The 26,126-nt window shown below is 41.5% G+C and overlaps 1 protein-coding gene across 1 annotated transcript in view; it reads left to right on the top strand.

The window, feature by feature from the left end:
* The first annotated feature begins 6,725 nt into the window (after positions 1-6,725).
* Positions 6,726-26,126, top strand: part of LOC139383046 (T-box transcription factor TBX4-like) — a 32,913-nt gene continuing 13,512 nt past the window's right edge. The window contains exons 1-4 of the mRNA XM_071127343.1: positions 6,726-6,844; positions 15,785-15,930; positions 16,257-16,351; positions 25,821-25,940. Coding sequence (XP_070983444.1) covers positions 6,820-6,844; positions 15,785-15,930; positions 16,257-16,351; positions 25,821-25,940 — 386 coding nt within the window. The 5' untranslated portion in view covers positions 6,726-6,819. The remainder of the gene's footprint in view (positions 6,845-15,784; positions 15,931-16,256; positions 16,352-25,820; positions 25,941-26,126) is intronic.

Genomic DNA, 26,126 nt, shown 5'->3' with positions numbered 1-26,126 from the left:
TTTTATGTGGTGTGTTTTGTCTTGGGGTTTTTCGTACGTATTGGGATTGTGGCTTAGTGGGGTTTTCTAGCATAGTCTATGGCTGTCTGGAGTGGTTCTCAATCAGAGGCAGGTGTTTATCATTGTCTCTGATTGGGAACCATATTTAGGCAGCCGTATTCTTTGAGTGTTTGGTGGGTGATTGTTCCTGTCTCTGTGTTTGTTTACACCAGATAGGCTGTATAGGTTTTCACGTTACGTTTGTTGTTTTTGTACTGTTCGTGTTTCTTCTTTATTAAACATGTATCAGAATAACCACGCTGCATTTTGGTCCGACTCTCCTTCGACGGAAGAAAACCCTAACAGTTTCTCTATTCTGCCTGTGCATGGAAAATCCCACCAGCTCTATATTATCCGTGCCATCGCTCAGCCACGACTCGGTGAAACATAAGATATTACAGTTTTAATATCCTGTTGGTAGGATAATCGTAGGTCATACATTTTATTTTCCAATGATTGCATGTTAGCAAGTAGAACGGATGGCAGTGGGAGTTTTTTTTGCTTGCCTACGGATTCTAGGAAGGCAGCCCGATCTGTGCCTTCTTTTCCTCCATCTTTTCTTCACACAAAAGACGGGGATTTGGGCCTGTTCCCGGGAAAGCAGTATATCCTTCTCATCACACTCGTTAAAGGAAAAGGGATCTCTCTGTACTTTACACCGTTCATCTTTCCCTCGATCCTGACTAGTCTCCTAGTCCCTGAAAAACATCCCCACAGCATGAAGCTGCCACCACCATGATTTCCTCCAGACGTGATGCTTGGCATTCAAGCCAAAGAGTTCAATCTTGGTTTCTTCAGACCAGAGAATCTTGTTTCATATGGTCTGAGAGTCCTTTAGGTGCCTTTTGACAAACTCCAAGCGGGCTGTCATGTGCCTTTTACTGAGAAATGGCTTTCGTCTGGCCACTCTACCATAAAGGCCTGATTGGTGGAATGCTGCAGAGATGGTTGTCCTTCTGGAAGACTCTCCCATCTCCACAGAGGAACTCTGGAGCTCTGTCAGAGTAACCATCGGGTACTTGGTCACCTCCATGACCAAGGCCCTTCTCCCCCGATTGCTCAGTTTGGCCGGGCGGCCAGCTCTTGGAAGAGTCTTGGTAGTTTCAAACTTCTTCCATTTAAGAATGATGGAGGCCACTTGGGGACCTCCATCATTGTTCTTGGGGATCTTCAATGCTGCAGAAATGTTTTGGTACCCTTCCCCAGATCTGTGCCTCGACACAAGCCTGTCTTGGAGCTCTACGGACAATTCCGTCGACCTCATGGCTTGGTTTTTGTTCTGACATGCACTGTCAACTGTGGGACCTTATATAGACAGTTGTGTGCCTTTCCAAAGCATGCCCAATCAATTACAGAAACATCAAGGATTATCAATGGAAACAGGATACACCTGAGCTCATTGTGTGTAGACTGATGTGTAACAAAAATAATGTAATCAATTTTAGAATAAGGCTGTAACGTAACAAAATTTGGTAAAAGGTGAGGGGGTCTGTATCACGACAGAAGGTGAGACCCAGATGCAGACACAAGAGGCAGACGGTGGGAGCTTAAGGTGTTTAATAATCCAAAAAGGTGTAGGCAAGAGGTCGTGGACAGACAAAAGGTCAAAACCAGTTCAGAGTCCAGGAGGTACAGAGTGGCAGACAGGCTTGAGGTCAAGGCAGGCAGGTACAGAGTCCAGAACAGGCAAGGGTCAAAACCGGGAGGACTAGAAAAAGGAGAATAGCACAGGCAGGAGAATGGAAGAAAACGATGGTTGACTTGAAGCATACAAGATTAACTGGCACAGAGAGATAGGAAAGACAGTGATAAAGACACTGGGGAAAACAAGTGACACCTTTAGGGGGTGGAGACACTAACAAGGACAGGTGAAACAGATCAGGGTGGGGGGGACGGTCCGCTTGTCGACGTTACCTGGAGTTGGTCTTGAGAATAGCCGCCCTGGCTCTTCTCTCGGTACGTCGACAGCGGCGGACAAACATCTGGGCCGAAGGTACGCTGACCTCCTGCTATTGTTCAGGGGAGAGTGGAGGCTGATACCCCATGGAGCACTCGAAAAGGGACAGTCCCATGGCAGAACAGGGAAGGGTGTTCTGGGCGTACTCCACCCAGACCAGTTGACGGCTCCAGGTAGTGGGGTGGGTTGAGACCAGGCATCTTAAGGTGTTCTCCAGGTCCTGATTAGCTTGCTATGACTGGCCATTTGATTGGGGATGGAATTCGGAGGATAGACTGGCTGATGCCCCAATAAGGGTGCAGAACGCCTTCCAAAACTGAGATGAGAATTGAGGACATTACATTACCCTCAGCAATGACATATCCCAGAAAAGCAATTGTAGAGTGGTGGGACTCACACTTCTCTGCTTTCACAAACAGTTGGTTCTCCAGGAAACGCTGAAGGACCTGCCTGACGTGAAGAACATGTTCTTGGGCAGACCGGGAAAAAATAAAAAACAGGATGTCATCAAGGTAGATGAACACAAAACGGTTGAGCATGTCCCGGAGCACATTGTTTACCAAAGCCTGAAAGACAGCAGGGGCATAGGTGAGTACAAACGGCATGACCTGATACTCATAATGTTCTCTGGCTGTGTTGAAGGCTGTCTTCCACTCATCCCCTTCACGTATCCGAACCAGGTGGTAGGCATTCCGAAGGTCCAACTTAGAAAAATGGTGGCCCCTGGACAGGTTCAAAAGCAGAGGAGAGGAGTGGTAAGGGGTAATGATGTTTTATGTTAATGGCATTCAGTCCCCTGTAGTCAATGCATGGATGCAGGGTCTTGTCCTTCTTCTCCACAAAGAAAAACCCTGCGCCGACAGGAGATGCAGACGGATGGACGGCCCCAGAAGCCAGAAACTCCTCTATGTACTCCTCCATGGCCTTGGTCTCCGGCCCGGATGGAGAATATAGCCGACCCCGAGCTGGTGTGGTGCCTGGGAGAAGATCAATGGCACAATCATAAGGACTGTGCGGGGGTAGGGAAGTTGCATGTGCCTTACTGAAAACATCAAGTAGGTCATGGTACTCAGGGGGAATAACAAACATCCAAATCCTTGCTGACGTCCCGAGGAAGACATCTGGGGGAAGGCTGTGCTGCTTGAAGACAGTGGGATTGGCAAAATGGGCTCCAACCCATGATGGAGCTCGTGGTCGAGTCAATAACAGGGTTATGTTTTTGGAGCCAGGAAAACCCCAAGGCAACAGGAACATGGGGAGATGCAATGAGGAGGAACTGTATGGTCTCACTGTGGTTACCGGAAATCCGTATTTGAATGGGCACAGTACAATGGGTGACTCCACCTATTGAGCGGCCATCCAGTGCCCTGGCATCCATGGGAACCGAGAGAGGTTGAATGGGTATACCTAGATCAGAAGCAATAGTAGCATCCATAAAACTTTCATCCGCCCCAGAGTCAATAAGCACTCGGAGAGACTTAGATTGGTCTCCCCACAGCACAAGCACAAAGAAAGGTGTGAGGATGATGGTAATTAGGGAACTCCCAGTATGACTGATCAAAGTATCCACCAGAGACAAGGGTTTCCTAACAGGGCATGTACAGTGCCTTGCGAAAGTATTCGGCCCCCTTGAACTTTGCGACCTTTTGCCACATTTCAGGCTTCAAACATAAAGATATTAAACTGCATTTTTTTGTGAAGAATCAACAACAAGTGGGACACAATCATGAAGTGGAACGACATTTATTGGATATTTCAAACTTTTTTAACAAATCAAAAACTGAAAAATTGGGCGTGCCAAATTATTCAGACCCTTTACTTTCAGTGCAGCAAACTCTCTCCAGAAGTTCAGTGAGGATCTCTGGATGATCCAATGTTGACCTAAATGACTAATGATGATAAATACAATCCACCTGTGTGTAATCAAGTCTCCGTATAAATGCACCTGCACTGTGATAGTCTCAGAGGTCCGTTAAAAGCGCAGAGAGCATCATGAAGAACAAGGAACACACCAGGCAGGTCCGAGATACTGTTGTGAAGAAGTTTAAAGCCGGATTTGGATACAAAAAGATTTCCCAAGCTTTAAACATCCCAAGGAGCACTGTGCAAGTGATAATATTGAAATGGAAGAAGTATCAGACCACTGCAAATCTACCAAGACCTGGCCGTCCCTCTAAACTTTCAGCTCATACAAGGAGAAGACTGATCATGCAGCTGCAGATGCAGCCAAGAGGCCCATGATCACTCTGGATGAACTGCAGAGATCTACAGCTGAGGTGGGAGACTCTGTCCATAGGACTCTAGGACTCATAGGACTGTCCATAGACTCTGTCCATCAGTCGTATATTTCACAAATCTGGCCTTTATGGAAGAGTGGCAAGAAGAAAGCCATTTCTTAAAGATATCCATAAATATCGCTCCGGAGGAGGTAAGCGGTGTTCTCTGGGAACCGGGTTAGGCTGTACCAACTCACCACTAAAAGGAAAAAATGCACTGGGATGTTGGGGTCCCTCAGGAATGGCAGACAGCCTATGAGTTAACTCCTTAATTAGCTCCATAGTAGCCTTAAACCCTTGGTCGTGGCATTCTGTCAGAGAACAAAGCCCTTCCAGAAGGTCCTGTAACAGCTCCTCATGTCTCCCAATGGTGGCTCCCTGCAAGAAGACAGCATGGTGAAGTCTGCTGGGTCTGTCATGGCCAGTTTGTACTATCATGACACAAGGCGAGACCCAGATACAAACACAAGAGGCAGATGGTGGGAGCTTAAGGTGTTTAATAATCCAAAATGGAGTAGGCAAGAGGTCGTGGACAGACAAAAGGTCAAAACCAGTTCAGAGTCCAGGAGGTACAGAGTGGCAGACAGGCTTGTGGTCAAGGCAGGCAGAATGGTCAGACATGCGGGTACAGAGTCCAGAACAGGCAAGGGTCAAAACTGGGAGGACTAGAAAAAGGAGAATAGCAAAAGAAGTATGGGGAAAACCGCTGGTTGACTTTAAACATACCAGACGAACTGGCACAGAGAGACAGGAAACACAGGGATAAATACACTGGGGGAAAACAAGCGACACCTGGAGGGGGTGGAGACACTAACAAGGACAGGTGAAACAGATCAGGGTGTGACTGTCTGAGTAATTTCCGAATGCACTGTATTTTACCCCCCCCTCCACCCTCCAAAAAGAAAATTCTCAGAAAAACTGTGTGGCCAAATAAAACCACCCGCTGGCCAAATTCCACCTGTAGGTCACCAGTTGGGAAACACTGTCATACAGTATAATCATCTGCACTTCATATTCAATATTTGGGCTAATGTTCACCAGAGAGAATACTGGAGTTTGTAATTTATCACTTGGCAAAATATCTATAAATGCATCCTAAAGTGAATAGGATTGTCAGAAATTGGGGGAAAAGAGAAAGTTAACTTCTTATAATTGTCAACCTCATTATCTGTGATAACCCTTGACTGCATTTAAAATGTTTTTCAACAAAGCACAACTTCTACATTAATTGGCCTTTGGGAATTTATGCTTGTTTTAATCCAACCACACATTTATTTGGACTCAACTTTACCTCCCAAATTAAGGATACTTAATGTTTGACATTCAAACAACCTAATAGTGTGTGTCACTTAAAATGGAAATAAACAAAACTTTTATGAAGTCTTCTTTGAAAAAAATAGTAGGGTTAAAGCTTATTTTGAGGTTGTTGTTTCTGGGTAGACCAGCCTGCTTGTGGTTGGACTGAAACCAGAGGAGGCTGGTGAGAGGAGCTATAGGAGAAAGGCTCATTGTAAAGACTGGAATGGATTAAATGGAACAGTATCAAATCAAAACAAATCAAAGTGTATTTGTCACGTGCGTCGAATACAACAGATGTCGACCTTACAGTGAAATGCTTACTTACAGGCTCTAACCAATAGTGCAAAAAAGGTATTAGGTGAACAGGTAGGTAAAGAAATAAAACAACAGTAAAAAGACAGGCTATATACAGTAGCGAGGCAATAAAAGTAGCGAGGCTACATACAGACACCGGTTTGTCAGGCTGATTGAGGTAGTATGTACATGTAGATAAGTTTAAAGTGACTATGCATATATGATGAACAGAGAGTAGCAGTAGCGTAAAACATATGGAAACCACATTTATTCCATTCCAGCCATTACAATGAGCAGGTCCTCCTATAGCTCCTCCCACCAGCCCCCTTAGATTGAAACACCTCCTAGAGCACCAAGAAGGGTTAGGGTTATAAATAAAATTAAAAATGATAAGTAATCTTAAATCAGAAGATATTGATTATATGAATAATACCATTTGATACTAGTTGGTACATTACCTATTGGAACTGCACACACAATCCATTATTGAAGGTTTACCAAACTGAACAGTCAAGGGACACTTGAGCTGTGACAATTGGGACATGGTGTGTGTGTCTCTGTAACATCCTTAACATTTAACGATTAACATTTAAAGTTAATGTGATGTAACAGGGGCGTAACATTAGCCCCCTCTACAGTTAATCTGCCCCATGTTTGGGCACTTCCGGTTTCCCATGATGCACCATGGCCATAGAGTGGAGCCTGGGGGAAAGAGAGATGGAGATGGATCTATAGAGAGAAAATAGTCACTTTCACTTCCTGTGTGAGCAGCCAAACAGAACCATGGGTGGCAAATTTAGGCAAACCCCTGGTTCTGACTGGCTGCTCACACAGGAAGTGTAAGTGACTATTCTCTCCCTGTAGATCCAGCTGGTCCGACCGGCTCTCTATCCCCCAGACTGGCCAGTGGAGGGGAAAGGATCAGTCCAATTGGAATCTGAGTAATGGTGGGTGATGGGCACACATACAGTATATCAGGGTAAGTGGGGGAAATAGCCTCTGTGTGCTAGCTAGCACTGTGCTAACTGCTAAACTAAAACTAATAGGCATCTAAGGACTGTAGTAGTAATAAGAACAAATCCACCACTCTATCTCCGCCATTTTGACTGCACACAAATTAGCAACGAGAGGCACAGGCTGCAAGATTGAACAGTCTGTAAGGTGATTTCAACTAATTAATTATGTAATCCTTGATTTAGAAAAATATGACACATGCACACCTTACGGAGTGTGGCTGTAAAGAGAAAGAAGACAGCAATGAGAGAGGGAGAGAGCATGTCCCCTCCTCTTTGTTGTTTATTAGCCGAGACCCCTTTCTCTCTCACCCACTGCCAATTACACAGGAAAATGTTTTCCCAAGGAAAGAAAAACCCTGACTCCGTCCGACATAAATCAGCCAGTGGACTACTCTGTATGCTGTGACATCAACACTCACCCTAGTTATACAATATCACAAAGACACAACTCCAGCTATACATGCAGTGTCCTATTTTAACCTCACACCCCAATTTAAGTCCATGTCACAAAACATAAAAACTATTCTGAAACCATAAGAGGCTGAGTGGTGTCAAACCTCTAAATAATACAATGTCTGTATGGAAGTATATCAGAGAGGGCAAAGGTCAACTAAATTAGTGTAAACAACTCATTACAGAGCTTGTCTATTTTCATACAGTCAGATGGAATAGATGGAGGGAACATGTACACTCACACAACATTGTATAAATGTTAGGAACATCAAAGAGTTTAGGGTAAAATTGGCACATATATGAAAATATACCATTGTTATGTACTGCATTGGTAATGTCAAATTCGTTAGAGATGCGTAACTGGTTCTGAATAGGCATCAACCAACAATATAATATACAGTTAGTGTATATCCATCCAATCACGATAATGACTAAAACATCTGCTATTCTAATTGCTGAAAATCAAAGAAAAAAATACATATCCTACAAAAAAACGTAGGGTTTAGAAGTCAAAATGTCAGGTAACCTTTAAAAAATGTATTTCACTGATATTTGAATGAAGCCTAGGTTTTTCTGCTATAAATAAATAACAATGTGTAGGTAAATAGTGTTATACCTCCATGAAGCAAACTATTATATTCTAAGGACGCTCATAGAAATGTCATACTCACAACCTGGATTTTTTTGCAACTACTGCACTTCGTGCTTGTCTACTCAGGGCCAAAGGTCAATGACATGTTCATTCATCATACATGTCTTTTTCTTAAAGTTTCTGGTTTAATTTGATATCGAAATAACGAATTAAAATGGTTCAAAATAGACTATACAAATACGACTTGTGAAAACAAGCTGATGTATGTATTGGAATTAATGTTTTGGCAACTTATGTCATTATTCAAACCAAAATTATGACATTAGCAAGGATTACTAATGGACCCATCAAAGCCATAGGTAACCTATTGACACGTGAATGAAAGAAAATGTCTATATCTTTTTTCCTAGTATTTCTCATAAACATCAATATAGAATAACTTCTAAACCAACAAACACTATAAGTTTCGGGCCAGAGACCAAAACGCCAAGGAATGGACGTATATAATATGGGAGTTTTTAAGGATGCTTGAACGTTGTCCCCCCAGCAACACCCAGCCCTGCACGAGCCCACCACAACTCACTGGACTCCTGTTCCTAATTTCTACACCACGTGACGGTGGGAGTGAGTCAAATTTAAACTCCTTCAGAAACCCAACTCAATTCAGCTCCTATAAAAAAATTCAACCATTTTATAACAGAGGCATCTTCTATACCACGGCGAATGAGGTTTGTCCTTGTGGGACTAAGATTCCCTGAAGAAAAGCACAGCTAAAGGGGAGTACAGAGCAGAGGTCAAGTTCGTGTGAAGGGCAGAGCAATAACGTGGAGGTAAGAACGGCTACTTTTACATCACGTGTTATGTTTGTGAGTGCCAGTTGCACAGAATTGAGTATGTGCCTTTGGTCATTTTACATTTTGCATATTTGTTGTTGGTCAATGGTCATACCATTGCTTTTTCACTTTCATGAGGTAGGTAAATATATATTTACGAGGCTTTTGTGTAAACTTAGCATAGCCTATGCGTTAACACAGCCTGGCGTTGTGTTTATATGATGCAATGAATTTAAGGTCAATATTTACATGTTTTCCTAAATATGTTCTTCCCGCGCAAATGACTGATGTTTGGAGGACTGCGTTCGATCTTGGATGGACTGTATGTTCAATATAGAACAAAAGGCCTTCACGTGAACTCAAGAGGCTTTGGCCTTTTGGCGCCACATAACCAAGGAAAGATTACTGTCCCATTCAGCAAATTGGTTGACATAGCAATATGAGATGGAAGACCATAGAAAACGGATAATTCTGTATGTTTGTTCCCTGACAAAAAACGTTACTATTAATTATATTGATTAATCATACAATAATGATGACAGGCCTATCGAAAAAAATGCATGTGTGCGTTCAATTATATTAGCCTATGATAATTACCCTATTAGTAAGCTATTAGTAATTGTAGTAGGCTATGTTCACAATTAAGAAATATTGAAACTATTATTCGTACAGTTTTTGTTCATTCATAAGTTAAATGGACGAACAAAAAACGAAAATCACCCCATTGACAAAGTAAATAAATTAAAGGCAACTAGTGTATTAAATTTCAGCCTATGATTTCAACAAACTGACAAACCAGTCAGCCTAGATGCAATTTATTGTGCTCAAAATGATACCAAAATCAAGCCATTTGTTAATTAGAATGCATATGAAAATATGTTATGAGCCAACAAATCATCAATACATCTCTAAAACCTGCCATTAACTGATAAAATGCATCACCCATGTCCAAACATTCAACAGACTCAAACAAGGACCACTGTCGTTTGATCATTCGATGCCTCCTCACCAGTCATATTTTGGCTGAGAAATATTGAAAGGGTTGAAAACGCATTGGGGGAAATGACAAACGGTCGCGGGAAGGACATTTAGGCTGTTCTCGTTCATTTGGTCATGTCACCAGTAAATATAAGTCAAACTCTCACCGACCAACCCGACCCGCCAACTTCTATTGTTGATTTATTGGTCTTTCAGCCTCGTGCTTCGACCCATTTACTCCAAAACCACAACCATATTTCACCTGAAAATGTATGAGCGTTTTAGCATCATTCTTTGACGGCTATTGCTGTTTTGAATGGAAACACGGTGTGCGAAATAACGGTCCAGAAATACCATCTATAACTGAATGGGTAGGCTATAGGCTAGTCCACTCGTCTTCACTGTTGTCCTCAAGAGGTCATTTGCTGTTTTGAAAGGAAAACATGGCCTGCGAAATAACGATAAAGAAATCAAATCTATAGCCTAACTGAACCAGACGATGGGTAGGCTATAGGCTAGTCCACTCGTCTTCATTGTGGCCCTGGAACAGAGGAGCCTCATTTCGAACCCAACAATCCCGATTTGGACATGGTTCACCTCACAGGTAACCCAGTTCCTCACGTGTCTGTTTTCACAGTGACACCTGATTGACAAAGAGTCAGAGCAGATGCTTCAATGATCAAGTTGTGCTATTCTGAGTTGGTTTAAAAAATAATATCTAGTAGCAAAGGTCTATCGGGTAAAATATGTATTATTCTCAGAATAGTTTATTTATGAAGCCTATATGTGTACTATATTATGCATATTAATAGCCTATAGGCCCTATCAAACTCTGCAGCTATATCAATTTATAGGCAACACGTAGCATGGGGTTAGTATTTTTAAAGATGCAACCAATAGACAGTGGGATGGCGAAGGAGATGAGATTGTATTCATGTCATACACCACGATTATTAGTCCAATAGTCGTTGGTGGAGAGATTCTGGCTCCAGAGGAGCAGTGCATCGCGCTGTAAACTATTCTCGTTGGTAGGGGAGCGACGTCAGGTCTGCGACGGTGAGAGGGAGGGAGAGGGGTGGAACGAGCCAAATAATTCACTCGTCCCGGTGTTTTAACAATTCAAGGGGTTGAGCAAATTCTTTTTTGTGTTTCCAAGAAAAAATCACGCACCAAGTTCGTTCTCTCTAACGCTCAAACCGCACTGCTAACGCGCAGAGCAGGCTACAGTTCAGTTCACGAGCTGTTGAATCACATCAAGGCAGGGTTAACACGGGCGCTCACGCGTGACCGGGAGTTTGCTCGAGAACCGTTATACCGGAGAAAGATAAGCAAGTCTATTAAGATGAGATGCTGGACGACTTGCCCTAACTACGTCTCAATGGAACGTAACTTTCTGATATTTCCTTCGTGAAGACAGAAAATTACCATTTGGAAAATAAATGGATTCAAGCTTTTAATATTTCATGAGGTAATATAATAATGTTATTGCCTATCTTCAGTGTAATCTGCCTGTCTACATGCTTTGTAAACAAGCTCAGGCATAGTAGAGTCAATCTGAAAACGGCGGAGTTGGATAGGCTCAGCTTCTTTAATGCGATTAGTGTTAGGATGTACTTTCTACTTTCTTTTTTTCACGCGTTATTTGACTGGCTTGATAGTGATGTTGAACGTGACAACGCTGTGTCTGTAGCCTATTTCAACAATACAAGCTAAAGCAGTAAACCGTTGTTGTATGTTGCGGTATAATATTATGGAGATGAATAACAGTATATGGTCACACGGTCTATAAAAAATGAAATTTTAACTGATATGAACATGTAGCCTATAGTCACATTTGAAAGTCACAATTTCTATACATTTCACATATACTCAAAAAAGGTATATGCTAAATAATAATTATTTTCACAATATGATTTTTAGGTTACTGTAAATATGACGAAAATCACAACAAGTTAAGAAGAGATATTTACAAACATTTTAAAAAATGCCAGGAGAGAGGCCTTGTCTGAGATTGTACTTTTCTTAATGGATAGTAGCCTATATGCTGTGTAGAAATGACATGACATGTCATATTAAACACCAAAATACCAGTCTGATGTATGTTTCAGGGCCCTGTGAAGGTATTCAGAGTTTATTGACATTCAAGTCATGAGAACTATGGATGCAAGGACTGACCATCCATTGTATTAAAATGATAGTTTTAACCATGTTTTGAGGCTATACAGTGTTTGTTAACATTTACATTGTTTAGAAACATGGAGTAAAAAAACGTTTTATTTTAGGTTCTGATGGGGTAAGACAGTTGAACTAAGCTCATGAGGCATTTGTAAGTTATATCCTTCAAGAATCAATGGGTGTATCAAGTCCAAAATGGATGTAGCAACTATGGATTCATGCTTTAATATAGAACGTTAAACAAACAACAATTCTATCTGTTCTGTTTAAGATTAAAAATACTGTCTTCTTATTAGAGTTATTATCCTTAAATAATGTTACAAATATTATTATTAGTATCATTAACCATTAAAAATGATAATGCAAATACTATTAATCTTATTCATATATTTTTTTATACAGGCCGATTGCCAGATAATGATTTTAGAATATGCTTTTAGAATTATATGATCACAAATTACAAACAAATAATGTTATCTACATATGGGAGTCTAAATTATGTAATTTTCATTTACATTAATATAAGAAATACCAAAAAACAAAGCCCTCAAACAATGATGTGGGATGTCGCTAAAATGTGGACTATAATTCATATTTTATTTTTTATTTGTTCTAAACATTACATCCTGAGATGTTCTGTTAGGTAGGATACTGACATTTGTAGCCAATAAATAATAAACAGGCCTAATTTTGCGGAGGGAATCCAACATTAGAGAGCTGTTTTCCAGGTGAGAGATTTTACAGCACCATACTCACTTACTACTTTGGTACCATTACATTTTTGTTGTGATAGGTCAGTTTCACATTCATAACTATTTGCACTAACGGCGGGCCTTTTTTAAAAACCTTTATTTAACTAGGCAAGTCAGTTAAGAACAAATTATTATTTTCATTGACAGCATAGGAACAGTGGGTTAACTGCCTGTTCAGGGGAAGAATGACAGATGTGTACCTTGTCAGCTCGGGGTTTTGAACTTGCAACCTTCTGGTTACAACACTCTAACCACTAGGCTACCCTGCCGCCCCTAAGCCCAAGGCTACGTGATGTGATTCTACTGACATAGCTGAGTTGTACCTGCCAGAGACAAACATACAACAACAACAAAGATGCAATGTACTGATGCACAGTCAGATCCCCCCCCCCCCCCCCCCCCCCCACCTCTGCAACACAACACCAGATGCATGAGACTGGCTTCTGCACAAAATGGCAGGTCAGGTTTGAATTTATGGCAGCTGTCTCAATAACATGCATCATATCTATATTTCAGACTGGGAGGCAAAAACACAGACACAGATACACAGACAGATACAGGCAAAGACACACACACATGCACAAAATGTACTGAGATATAGATACAGTACATTGCATGCTCTCCCCTCCATTTACTGTCATGGTATTGCTCCTCATAAAAAACTCAGGAGTTGCCTAAAAGCAACAGTTGCTAATTGAGTTTGGCCAGCTCCCAGCTTATCAGACTCACCACTGAGAATAGCCTCCCTACTGCACCCAGGGTATACACACACACACACACACACACACACACACACACACACACACACACACACACACACACACACACACACACTCACACTCACACTCACACTCACACTCACACTCACACTCACACACACACTCACACTCACACTCACACACACACAGGACAATCTGCCATGAATAGTTTAGTGGATTATATGTCTGGGAGTGACACAGATATAAACAGAGGGCTAGCTCAGTGTGTTTAGTTAAACAGGGTAAGTGAAAGGGCCCTGTTCAGGAGGGTAAAAAAGTACCATGGCTGATTTGCAGCACGCCTTATCTTTATTCGCTTTAGCAAATGTCTGCGTTGGTTTACAGTTGGAGCCCCTTCTCTTTCATCCTGAGAGAGAGCACTCTAATTGTTTACATGCCAGAGATTAAGGGGGGGGCTGGGGTGAGTGTAAAACTCTCCGAAATGTACACTGTAGACCTTTAAATGTACTTCCAAAATGGCACCCTATTCCCCATATAGTGCACTACTTTTGAAAAGCGCCCATAGGACTAGTAGTGCACTATATAGAGAATCAGGTGCCATTTGGGACGTGGAGCTACAGTTTGAGTCTGTATGGTAAAATGGCTGGGGGAATGGTTGCTATGGGAGAGGAGAGGGCATTGTGAAACTGAACTGTATGGAGCAGACGAGGCTATACCAGGCTGTCTGTGTGTCTGTGTCTCTCATGAAAGATGTTTGTCTTTGAGATGGGTTTAGAGCCGTGAGAAAGCGAAGCTTAGTTGGTGACCTGGACTAATGGAATGAACAGTGTTTAGGAGCCGTTACATAAAACTATCCCGCCATAAGGCTATAAGAGTAAATATTTAATCCAACTCTTCTGACGAACAATTAATCTTGACCCTGTGTGTTTTTTATTGTGGTCTCCAAGCATGCAGATTGAGTAATTATCTTATGTCTAGAGTTTCTTATGATTTTCAAGTTAATATGAAAATATATATTAGGAATTTTGTCATTTTATTTATCAAACTTAACGTCAGAGAATCAAAATGGCGATCGTACCAAAATAACAGAAATATAAGTATTCAATATGGCCGCTGGTCCACCCATCACAGAGTGCAGAGTGGAATGGGATTGTCCATTCTAGTAATTCTAATTCTATGGCCAGAATGTTGCTTGAATATTTATGATTACCTAATAGTTGTGTATTTATGATGACCTAACAAGCACAACAGTGTAGTTGTATGTGTGAACAACTTCACTTGAATGGGTCCAGTAATTTTAATTCTATGTGTGGAACAACCAAGTTTGCTCACTACTCTTCCATCTTTTCACATGAATGGAGAGCAGAGCTGAGGGTACAGTATGCAGTAGACAATTCAGACGCAGGTCCTCCTGTAAACTCACATGGAACCTCACTGCCAACCTAGATCTATTTTGTATGAATGAGGGCCCATCATCATATTTGGGTCATTGTGACCAAATTCCCCCAATGGCACATGGCCCTTGCTGCAGTGATCCACCTTGAAATGACTTCGCCTACACAATTCAACAGATATTTCTATTAACAATAGTTAGTAGCTTGGGGACAAAACAGTGACCTGGTTTCCAAGAACTGAAAAATTAATTCCAAGAAATATCCCACAATGATAGAGCATGCCTGATTTAATGTAAAAAATATTTATATTCTCTCATTGCAAACATTTTTAGTTGAGTACGCACATTCAAGTGTGTATTAATGCAGTGCAAGAATGAGGCATTGACTTCTCTATCCTTGAAATGTCCCTGTAAGGTTTGAAAATATTGAATTAATTAGAAGCTTTCCAGTAAAATGTGTTCAATTTCCTTACAGTATTAATAGGGATAATTAATGTAGAAATACAAAATGAATAGCAATTGCTATACAAGTACATTATTTAAATGTACTTAATGCCAATTACTAGTTGAAAAAGTAAATAATAGCTAAATATTTAGCCATGATATAATATTAGACTACTTTTTTTTGGAGGGGGGGGGTTCAACTTTGTAGCTTGAAGGGATGTTACATTTTGTTCGTGCACAGTGTATTTCGTTGGAACATATTTTGTCCAGTCCATTTTATGGGAATGTGATATATTTAAGTATTTTAAGAGACAGTGTAGTATTGGTATTGTAAGTCTGTTATTATCTGTATGTTTAAGTATTTTAAGAGACAGTGTAATGTTGGTATTGTAAGTCTGTTAGTATCTGTAGAGATGCTTTGTTTTATTTTAGTATTATAGTAAGTCTGTGTCACATATATTCTATTACATTACTATATAAGTTCTATATAAGTTCTATATGTAATTCTATGGTCCATGTATTGTAAGTCTGTGTATTGAACTGAAGCCGTTGTTCATCTCATAGAGATGCTCCAGGAGAAGGCCTCAGCTGTGACGGATGACAGTGTGACTGGGGTCCAATCTGGAGGGCCCCCAGATCTCAGCCCTGACTCCTCTCACTTGGGCCTGCCTACAACTCCTAGCACCCCCCAGGGCAATGAGCCAGACCAGGTAATCATGGGTATTGTAGGCTCTCAACACAGAGCCAGAACCACAACTGCAAAGGTTTTGTATGTTCAGAAGTTTCTTATTCTTGGAAATGGCCAAATGGGTATGTGTCCTTGCTCTCAATTTCAATAAATGTTGACTTGACAAAATTATTGGCCATATTAAATCGTGGGAGTTTTTATTTCTAGTCGGTGGTACCCTATCAATTGGGAATGATTTATTGAGAATGAACTGGTTTAACTTAAAAATGCAGATGGTATAATCTGAGTTGTCTATAAGCCCACAACAGGTTGCCGACCCTCATGGCTGTCTCTACCTTTCTCTATTAGAATATTGAGAACATCAAGGTTCTTCTTCATGAGAGGGAGCTGTGGAAGAAGTTCCATGAGGCGGGAACAGAGATGATCATAACGAAAGCAGGCAGGTGAGTACCTACAGTTCATATATCACAGCAATACATGGGCTATACCATATTAGTAGACTAGCACAACACATTATATACTACACTACACTATGCTAAACTGTACTAGACTCATCTGAGACTCTCCAAAAATATGGGTTACTTTTGCTAATTGCGTAGCTGCTTTCAATAGTGTTAAAATGTAGTCATTACGGCACCTCCATTTTGAGCAGCTATGACCATCTGTTGGAGCTAAGGCAACCAATTACACCATGCTACAGTTATGGCATCCTGGGTCTCAGGTAGTGGTAGAGTCGTCATGTCTGCCCCAGTGAATATCTAATTGAAAACACAAACCCTCAGCCCTGCTCTGTGTGTTAGATTGAATGCCGCCCCGTGGATTAGACAGTCTGGCCCTTAACCTGGACTTTAACCAGAAGATGACTAGATGCTTTCTAACTAACCTCCGCCCACCCCTCATTCCTCACAGGGGCTTTTTTCCCAGTCCAAAATGTAAAAGGTCACCACCATTTTTCTTTAATGCCGCATCACTGTGAAAGATGGGCTTTCCCTTGTCCAGCTGATAAAGTGTGCTGAGAATTCCTTAAAACCTTTGAAGGGCCCGGCCTCAGAGTGACGCTTAGCTACGCAGCTCCGCCAGCTGCACTCAGCTGGAAAACCTGACTGACTGACTAGGCTTATCCAGTCAGTCAGCCTAAGAAGCCAGAGAAAAGCAGGGCGTCTTCCCAAATGGCACTCTGTTCCATTTATAGTGCACTACTTCTGACTCAAGCCCATGGTGAGCATGAATAGGGTGCCGTATGGGACGCACACCAGGTTTATGTTGCTCCGTAATGGAGCAGGAGCAGCTACAGTACGTAATTCAATAATTCTAAGAATGAACTCTGTCTGAACTGATGTGAAGTATAAAATGTTATTGAACATAAAAATGTATTGTAAATTTAACTACTTGTAGGCCTCAACACAGTGGGCGAGAGTTGGTTTTGTTGAGAATGTTATAGAAAAACTATAGGTGCCAAAATCGTAATCTGAATCTCTATGCAAAAATGACGAGTAAATATAGCAAGGCTGCTTCACTGCTACACCAGCTCTAGCTAGACATTTTGCTCAACATTTTGCTCTCTAACAGACATATTGTTGTTCAGGTTGCAGCTGAGACTGCCAAAACAATTCAATGCCAATTTATCCCAGCAGAGACTTTTTCATAGAGGAATCTGGAAGGAGCATCAGGCAGTGGTGCTAGGTGCTGCTAGATGCTAAAGGTTCTGATGAGCTAGCAGGTTTTAATCAGTGTCAGTACATGAAGGATGAATGAATGAACAAATTAATTAATTAATGAATGAAGGTTCTCAGGACAGTGAGAGGTCAACACCCTATAGAGGGCGGGCAGTGTCCGGTCAGCACTCATTGGAAGGGGCAGAGTGGCAGGACTAGGAAGAAGTTATGGCTGTGTCTTTAGACTAGACCATGGCTTGGGAAACATATGACCAGTTCAGCCCTTCAGCCTCTTACAGTGCAGCTTGACCTTCAGCCTCTTACAGTGCAGCTTGACCTTCAGCCTCTTACAGTGCAGCTTGACTTTCAGCCTCTTACAGTGCAGCTTGGCCCTTCAGCCTCCTACAGTGCAGCCTGGCCTTCAGCCTATTACAGTGCAGCTTGACCTTCAGCCTCTTACAGTGCAGCTTGGCCCTTCAGCCTCTTACAGTGTAGCTTGGCCCTTCAACCTCTTACAGTGCAGCTTGGCCCTTCAGCCTCCTACAGTGCAGCTTGGCCTTCAGCCTATTACAGTGCAGCTTGACCTTCAGCCTCTTACAGTGCAGCTTGGCCCTTCAGCCTCTTACAGTGCAGCTTGGCCCTTCAGCCTATTACAGTGCAGCTTGGCCCTTCAGCCTCATACAGTGCAGCTTGGCCCTTCAGCCTCATACAGTGCAGCTTGGCCCTTCAGCCTCATACAGTGCAGCTTGGCCCTTCAGCCTCTTACAGTGCAGCTTGGCCCTTCAACCTCTTACAGTGCAGCTTGGCCCTTCAGCCTCTTACAGTGCAGCTTGGCCCTTCAGCCTCTTACAGTGCAGCTTGGCCCTTCAGCCTCTTACAGTGCAGCTTGGCCCTTCAGCCTCATACAGTGCAGCTTGGCCCTTCAGCCTCTTACAGTGCAGTTTGGCCCTTCAGTCTCATACAGTGCAGTCAGTGAACTCCTGACTGAGGAACGTAGATGTAGTTTGTTATTGTGAGTGCCACAGTCTCAGTCTTAATCCTTGCCCTTTAACATACCCAGGCAGTACACACGGTGCTCCTTCTCGCCTCTCTTTCTCTCTGTACACAGTCTGTCAGTGGGAGCGGTGGTGGAGGGGTGATTAGAGGACCCCGGCGCCCGCTTTCAGCAGGGTCTAGCGGGGCCTGGAACGCTCCATCACCCCCCCGCCACTCCTTTTGATCTCCCTCAGTGCTGGAGGTTCCCAGAGACTGGATGGGATTCCCAAATGGTACCATATTCCCCATGTAGTGCACTACTTTTGATCAGAGCCCTATGGGTCTTGGTCAAAAGTAGTACTTTATAAATTAAATAGGGTACCATTTGGAACAGAGCCTGGAAAGATCCCTGGACTGGAGGGCCTAGGAGGCAGGGAGGCTCCTAGTGCTGAGCTGCTAGGAAAACAGCTGGCTCACGCCACACAAACACACACCCACACACTGACACTGATATCATACACATTCTCCATCTCCATTTCTCATTCTCTCCAGTCCTCTACACACACGAACACTCTCTCAGACACGCACGTGCACAGAAAACGCATGCCTTGGGATTATGTGGCAATCAGCTGGTCCTGACTGCTCTTGAGTTTTGACAGGCACTCACTTTAACAAATGAATCCCTATTCCATTGTTCATACATTGTCATAATCTGTTTTGGATGAAACAAAGGCGTGCTTCTGAGTAAAGTGCTGCACTTCAAGGGGATGGACAGTACAACTTGGATATTTTATCATGGCTGTTTGGGAGCTTTGCCATGGAAACCACAGCATCTGTCATCAGGCAGGGCTGAGGTGGCTGAGCCATTGAGGTCCCCGATTAGCCATTAGACATGCTATGTGATCCAGTGTGGGCCCCCTCGCAGAGCTGTGCTGTGTTACCCCTTCGTGGAGTCTTTTGGAAATGGACTCAGATAGGGAGATGGTAATTCTAGGGCCCGATCGAACAATGTTTCCACAGTAACTGAGGGGTTGCTGTACACCACTATTTCGATCAAGTCATGTCTTTGTGGGAAAATGGAATCATGGATGTGCTGAAAAGCCAAAAGCAATAATGGTAGGGTGGGTTACATAGAAATAGCTTTATATCCTTCTGGAGACCTCCTGATCTATTGACACAGGCCTCAATATGGGCCTGGTTGGATAGTGTGAGTGGGGCTGGGATGAGCTGCAGATCTGTTTTGGATGTTCCCCTCAGATTAAAAGGTCTTTCTGTGAGCATGACACCAGGACTGATCTCCTCACTGATTGGATTTGGAGCCTGAGAGAGACAGAGAGAGATTACCTGCCTTCAATCCCCTCTACTGTACAGGGCGGGTTGAGTATTTACAGTAATGTGATCCATGAACAAAACTTTAGCTAGGGCTGCTGTCAGGCCAGAAAGATCTTGGATGGGTCCTTTGAAGCCTTGTGCGTTAGCAACAGATAGAGCCTGAGTCCCAAATGGCACCCTATTCCCTACATAGTGCACTACCTTTGATGCATCCAGAGCCTTATGTTTGGCCTGCTTAGGGGGCCAGCTATCTGCCCGCTCTTACACTCATCTATTCAGAGAGCATGTCACTGTCAGTCTTTCACAAGTGTGTCTCACACTCCCACTATTTTAACCGGTTGTCGGTAGAAGGGGAAGCAGCAGATCAACTGTACTGGAGTACAGACCCTTTGACCGACCATACTCTCAGGGGGGGATGCGGTACGATGACAAGTCAGATGTACAAAGTGCTGTCCGATCCGAACCGCCATTAAAAAGCACTTAGGGGTTTATAAGGGGTGCTGCAGATCCCTTTGCAACTTTTTGCTTTGCAGATGGGATGAAAAAGAGGGCCGTTTCACAGGGAAGAGGTCACGGAAGGTAGGGGTATTCATGTGTTTTATGGCCTTGTCTGCTATATTAGTATATTCTGTCTATCATTCCCGAGTCTCTCTCTCTTGCTCTCTCTCTGAGACGGATGAGAGCAGAGAACAATTTTTTTGGCGGTGCTGCCGATGCACTCTCAAAAACCATCAGGTGAAATGTAGGAACATGCCACTGGGCACACCACGTAATTTCAACGTGGAAATGTGAGTAATGTTTGGTTGAAATGTTGGATCAATTCAATTTCAACCTTTATTCACCCACTCAAAAAGACAGCCATAAGTTTGTTGAATTCCCAATGTGTTAGCACTATGCTTTCCACCATCTAAAAGCCCAACCAAATTCCAATGGAAAAATAATGTCAGATTTTCCGTCGCAGTTATCTAAATGTATTATCACTGCGCTTTCAACCATTTAAAAGCACAGAAAGTTCAAATAGTAATACAATGTCAGATATTTTGTATGTATACAACAACTTAATTATTTAATCTAATAGCACAACCAAATTTCCTGGATTGCATAAAAAGTACATCAATGCTGATTCTGCACAGAATCTATAGAAACTGTGTCAAGCGCCACATACCTGCAACCTTTGCATGCTATCTTTCTATGATACATTTTACTAGGCAAGCCAGTTCAGAAGAAATTCTTATTTACAATGACGGCCTACCCCGGCCTGGATTCGAACCAGGCACTGTAGTGACACCTCCTGCACTGCGATGCACTGTTTTAGACCAGTGCACCACTCAGAAGCCCATAAGAACATAAGAAGACATTTATAGTTACTGTAGACTAACTTCAAAATGTGGCCATGGATATGTTACTTATTTTAAGGTTGAATAAATACTGTTACATTAGTTTGTAAAATAGCTTAAACTTTAGTCTGTATTACTGAATTACAAAAGTAATATTTAATTGTGTTTGGTGGACAACGCCACCAAATATCAACATTTTATGGATATCTAATGCTTGGATAGTGGATAGTTTCATCTGAGCCACTGGCTTAATCTTATTATTTAACTTTTATTTTTGATTTAATTGGAGACATGAATCCAACATATAATTTGTTCATTTATTGACACGTTAATAGGCTATTTACGGTATTTCAAAAGGGAAAGACCCGATTCTGATTTAGGAACACCTTTCCCACACACTTCTCAGTAGTTAGTATTCAGACTTACCTTGTGTAGGCATGAAACAGGATTTGCAGGCGTGATTCAGGCGTGATTCCTTCTCATGCTGAATAAATTATTTAGGGTTAGGAAGTATTTAGGAATCATAAAAAAACAGGATAGGAGAGCATTTATGCACGAAAGAAAAAAGACAGTGTTTTGATTCATTCTGAAAATGTTCACATTCAGTTCTTCAACCCATGGTAATGTTGGAAGATTAGTGTACATAGAAATATAATAGAGAGAATAGTGTACAATAGCAGGCTATACCCTCGTCTATTGCCTGCACTAACCATGGAATTGTGTGATGACACAGCCGAGTATTGCACCATGCATCAGGTTCAAACTGTTACGGCTTGGTCTGCGCTTTACTCCATAACGATTTAATTAGCCTACATGTCTTTAAATATATATATATTATCAACTGTTACCAATGATCCTCAGCAACAACCACACGGCTGTAAACAAAACAATGTAATTAAATGGAATGATAATGTAGGCTATACCAACTGAAGGGAATTAACAGTAAATTACCCAGTAGTGGGTAATATTTAACCTGATAGAAATAGGATACAGAGAATGTCGGGTAGCCTATAATTAAGACATTTGAGAGTGCAAGTTAAAATGTCTTTCAATTTAAATTCTGCATTTCATAATCTTTACTGTGGGAAAGTTGATATGTTGATATACTTCAGTTTTCTGCCATATGACTGGTTTCACATTTGTCTCCAGCGATTATAAGGTAAAATATATAATTTATATTTACAATTCTCTGATTCAAACGGATTACTCATTTACCTAGTTCTTATCAATAGCTCTCATCAAGTTGTAAATTACAGTGCATGGAGAATGGTGTTATTTGTATCAGGAAAAAATTATGCTTTTTCCACTTGGAACCGGTATGTTGGCTAGACATTATTTATGGTTTCTTTGCACATAAATGTGGTGGAATTATGAGGGAATTAAGTCAAGGTCAGAATACGGCATATCAGACACACCTTTGCCACCAAGCCTTCATTTATTCGATCCCCACCCAAAATAATAGCGGGTGAATAGCATGCTTAAGTTCAAATTCAGTATATGCGGAGAGAGAAAAGGGCATAAAAAGGGAATTATGTTCCATTTACGCGCGCTTAACTCGGGTTGGAATCGGCCCCATATTGAATTGTGTTTTGTTGTCAATGCAACCAAATATCAACATTTGAAGGAAATGTACATTTTGTGCCGCTGACTTAGTCTGGCTTTAATTCCAGTTCGTCTACAAATGAATAATTGATTTGTTGGATTCACGTCTCCATCTCAACCAAGATTCAAATTGAAAGAATAGGACTAAATCAAACTTTATGTAAAGTGCATTTAATGTTTGACTTGATTTCAAATCAATTCTAATTGTATTTGTCACATGCGCCGAATACAGTGAATTGCTTACTTACAAGCCCTTATCCAACAATGCAGTTTAAAAAAAACAAGTGTTAACAAAGTTCAAAAAGAAGAAAATAGAAAAATAACAAATAATTAAAGATCAACAATAAAATAACAGTAGCGAGGCTATATACAGGGGGTACCGGTACAGAGTCAATAAGTGGGGGCACAGGTTAGTCAAGGTAATTGAGGTAATATGTACATGTAGGTAGAGATAAAGTGACTATGCATAGATAATAGACAGAGAGTAGCAGCATTCTAAAACTGGTGTTGGGGGGGTGTAAATAGTCCGGGTATTTGATTAGCTGTTCAGGAGTCTAATGGCTTGGGGGTAGAAGCATTTTGGACCTAGACTTGGTGCATACCGCTTGCCATGCGGTAGCAGAGAGAACAGTCTATGACTAGGGTGGCTGGAGTCTGACAATTTTTAGGGCCTTCCTGCCTTTTGTCGTATTCTTTGAGTTAGATTTTTGGTTGAGGTGGACACGTGAATCCAACATATCAATGATTAATTTGTAGAGAAACTGGAATTAATCTCCTTTAAATGTTGATATTTGGTTGCGTTGACAACCAAAGACTATTCAATATCCAGTTTGTCTACAAATTAATAATTTATATGTTGGAGTCACTTCTAATCATTAATATGTTGGATTCACATCTCCATCTCAACCCCCAAAAAAATTATAGAATAGGACTAAATCTAGTCTAATCAAACTTTACATGCACTTTAAAAAAATATGATTTTATTTAGTCCAATTCTTTAACTTTTATTTTTGGTTGAGATGGAGATGTGAATCCAACATATTAATGATTCAATTGAAGATTATTTGAAATCAACTAAAGCTTGAAACTCTAAGCGTACATGTATTGGATATTTAAGCAATAAGGCCCAAGGGGGTGTGGTATATGGCCAATATATCATGGCTAAGGGCTGTTCTTGAGCACGATGCAATGCAGAGTGCCTGGACACAGCCCTTAACCGTGGTATATTGACCATATACCAAAAACTCCAGAGGTGCCTCATTGCTATAATAAACTGGTTGCCAACTTAAGTAGAACAGTAAAAATAAATGTTTTGTCATACCCATTGTATACGGTCTGATATACCACACCTTTCAGCCAATCAGCATTCAGGGCTCGAACCACCCAGTTATACTTTTAGTTGAACCCTGGGTTGAATTTGAACAAAAGCTGCTCTGCGCCATCGTCTTGGAACGCCTTACAAAATACTTTTAAACTGGAAGAACGTGCCCCAATTGGTATTTTTAAATCACTGATGAATGATCTTGTGACTGATTCCCTGACCTGTCAATGTTTTTAATTTGCTGTTTTTATTTTTGTTATACTCTTGTGAATTTTATGGTTTTTACTAGATTACTTGTAGTTTTTCATGTTGTTTGTCTGTCATTTTTGTAATGACTTGGTGCTGCCCATCTTGGCCAGGACGCTCTTGAAAAATTGATTTTAAATCTCAATGAGCCCTTCCTGGTTAAATAAAGGTAAAAAATAAATAAATAATAATAATAATAATTAAAAAAATAAAGAAAATAATTTTAAAAAAGCTGTTGATGACTTTGCAAATGCTATATAGGCCTAAATAGTGTAATTGATGATATACAGTATGACTTATAAAGTATGGTTACATTTCATTTGCTCTGTGAAAGCTATCCCTTGGAATGACTTCGGTAGCAATAGTGAATAGATTTAGTTATTTAGAGATTGCTCAGTATTCATTCTCATGATAGCACATTGGTAGTAGCCAGTGACACATATAAAAGCTAAACAGGGCTCGGATTGGTCAAAACCCTGGATGGGAGACCAAATTAATAGCAGTAGATAGATTAACTCTCCAGTAGGAGGTACTACCCAGCCTATAGTCTTCTTTCTGATAGTGGATATAATGTTTCAAACTTACAAATTCAACATATTTGATACAAGGTTTGTCTATGTTGAACAATGATGACAATATTGTGGTTGAATTTCCACCCTCAAAACATACTTTTACATTGATTACATTTTTCAAATCCAATGTATTTTCCACATAGCTTCCACACCACAATACGTTGACAAATAAAGTTGATTAAACCAGTTTGTGGTTACATACCTCCTTCAACTCTGTGATCTACTGTGACCTCTCTAGCTCCTTACCCGTCCCAATCAGTCTCTAAGCCTGGCTTGAGCCGCTTTCTGAGTGCTAATCGTCCGCTCATCTGCCGCGGGGAGAACACTTTCCGTGCTGATGCTACACTCAGGGCTGGCTTAAACCCTCCTGCAAAGCCGGAGAAGAGCCTCTTATGCATGTTTACCCTTTTGCACTCAGCCCCATGGAGAGACACCTTGGGGCTAAAGCTGATTTTCATTAGCTCATCTGAAGAGGGAAATATTTTCCAGTGTAAGGTAGCTAGGTGAGGGAAGATACTTAGGTGCTCAAAAAGCTTGGGTGACATCATTGCCCAAAGCGTCTTATCACCTTGATTCCCGTTCAACATCCCTCAAAGCTCCAAGGTGTGAGGACAGCACGAAGACATAAGGCATTAAATAAACCTCCGTATTTACGGGTCTTACGATACTAAAGGTGCTTAGAAGCTAATGGCAGGTCTTTCCAAATTGGATCAGGATGAGGTGACTTTGTCACCAATAACTAATTGCTGACCCAATTCGTGTTTGAGTGAGTTGGGGAGCGAGCATTAGGTCTAGTGGGTATTATGGTGGGTGGAATCATCATTAGGAAATGTCTAATTTAATGTAAGACCCTTCTCTTGTGTCCTTCACAGGAGGATGTTCCCCAGCTACAAGGTTAAAGTGACGGGCATGAACCCGAAAACGAAGTACATCCTCCTCACAGACATTATCCCCGCCGACGACCATCGCTACAAGTTCTGTGACAACAAGTGGTGAGTTTAGTCAGAGACACATTTTAAAAAATGTGATCCTTTATTTAACCTGGAAGACCCTTAACGAATCTACTTTATGAGGGAAACCTGGTCACCAAGACAGCAGCTATACAGTCAATTCAAAAATGTACAGTTGAAATCAGAAGTTTACATACACCTTAGCCAAATACATTTAAACTCAGTTTT

Source organism: Oncorhynchus clarkii, chromosome 24, assembly GCF_045791955.1.
Source record: "Oncorhynchus clarkii lewisi isolate Uvic-CL-2024 chromosome 24, UVic_Ocla_1.0, whole genome shotgun sequence".
Lineage (NCBI taxonomy): Eukaryota > Metazoa > Chordata > Actinopteri > Salmoniformes > Salmonidae > Oncorhynchus > Oncorhynchus clarkii.
Note: the sequence above shows the minus strand (reverse complement) of the source record. Positions and strands in the feature narration are given on the sequence as shown.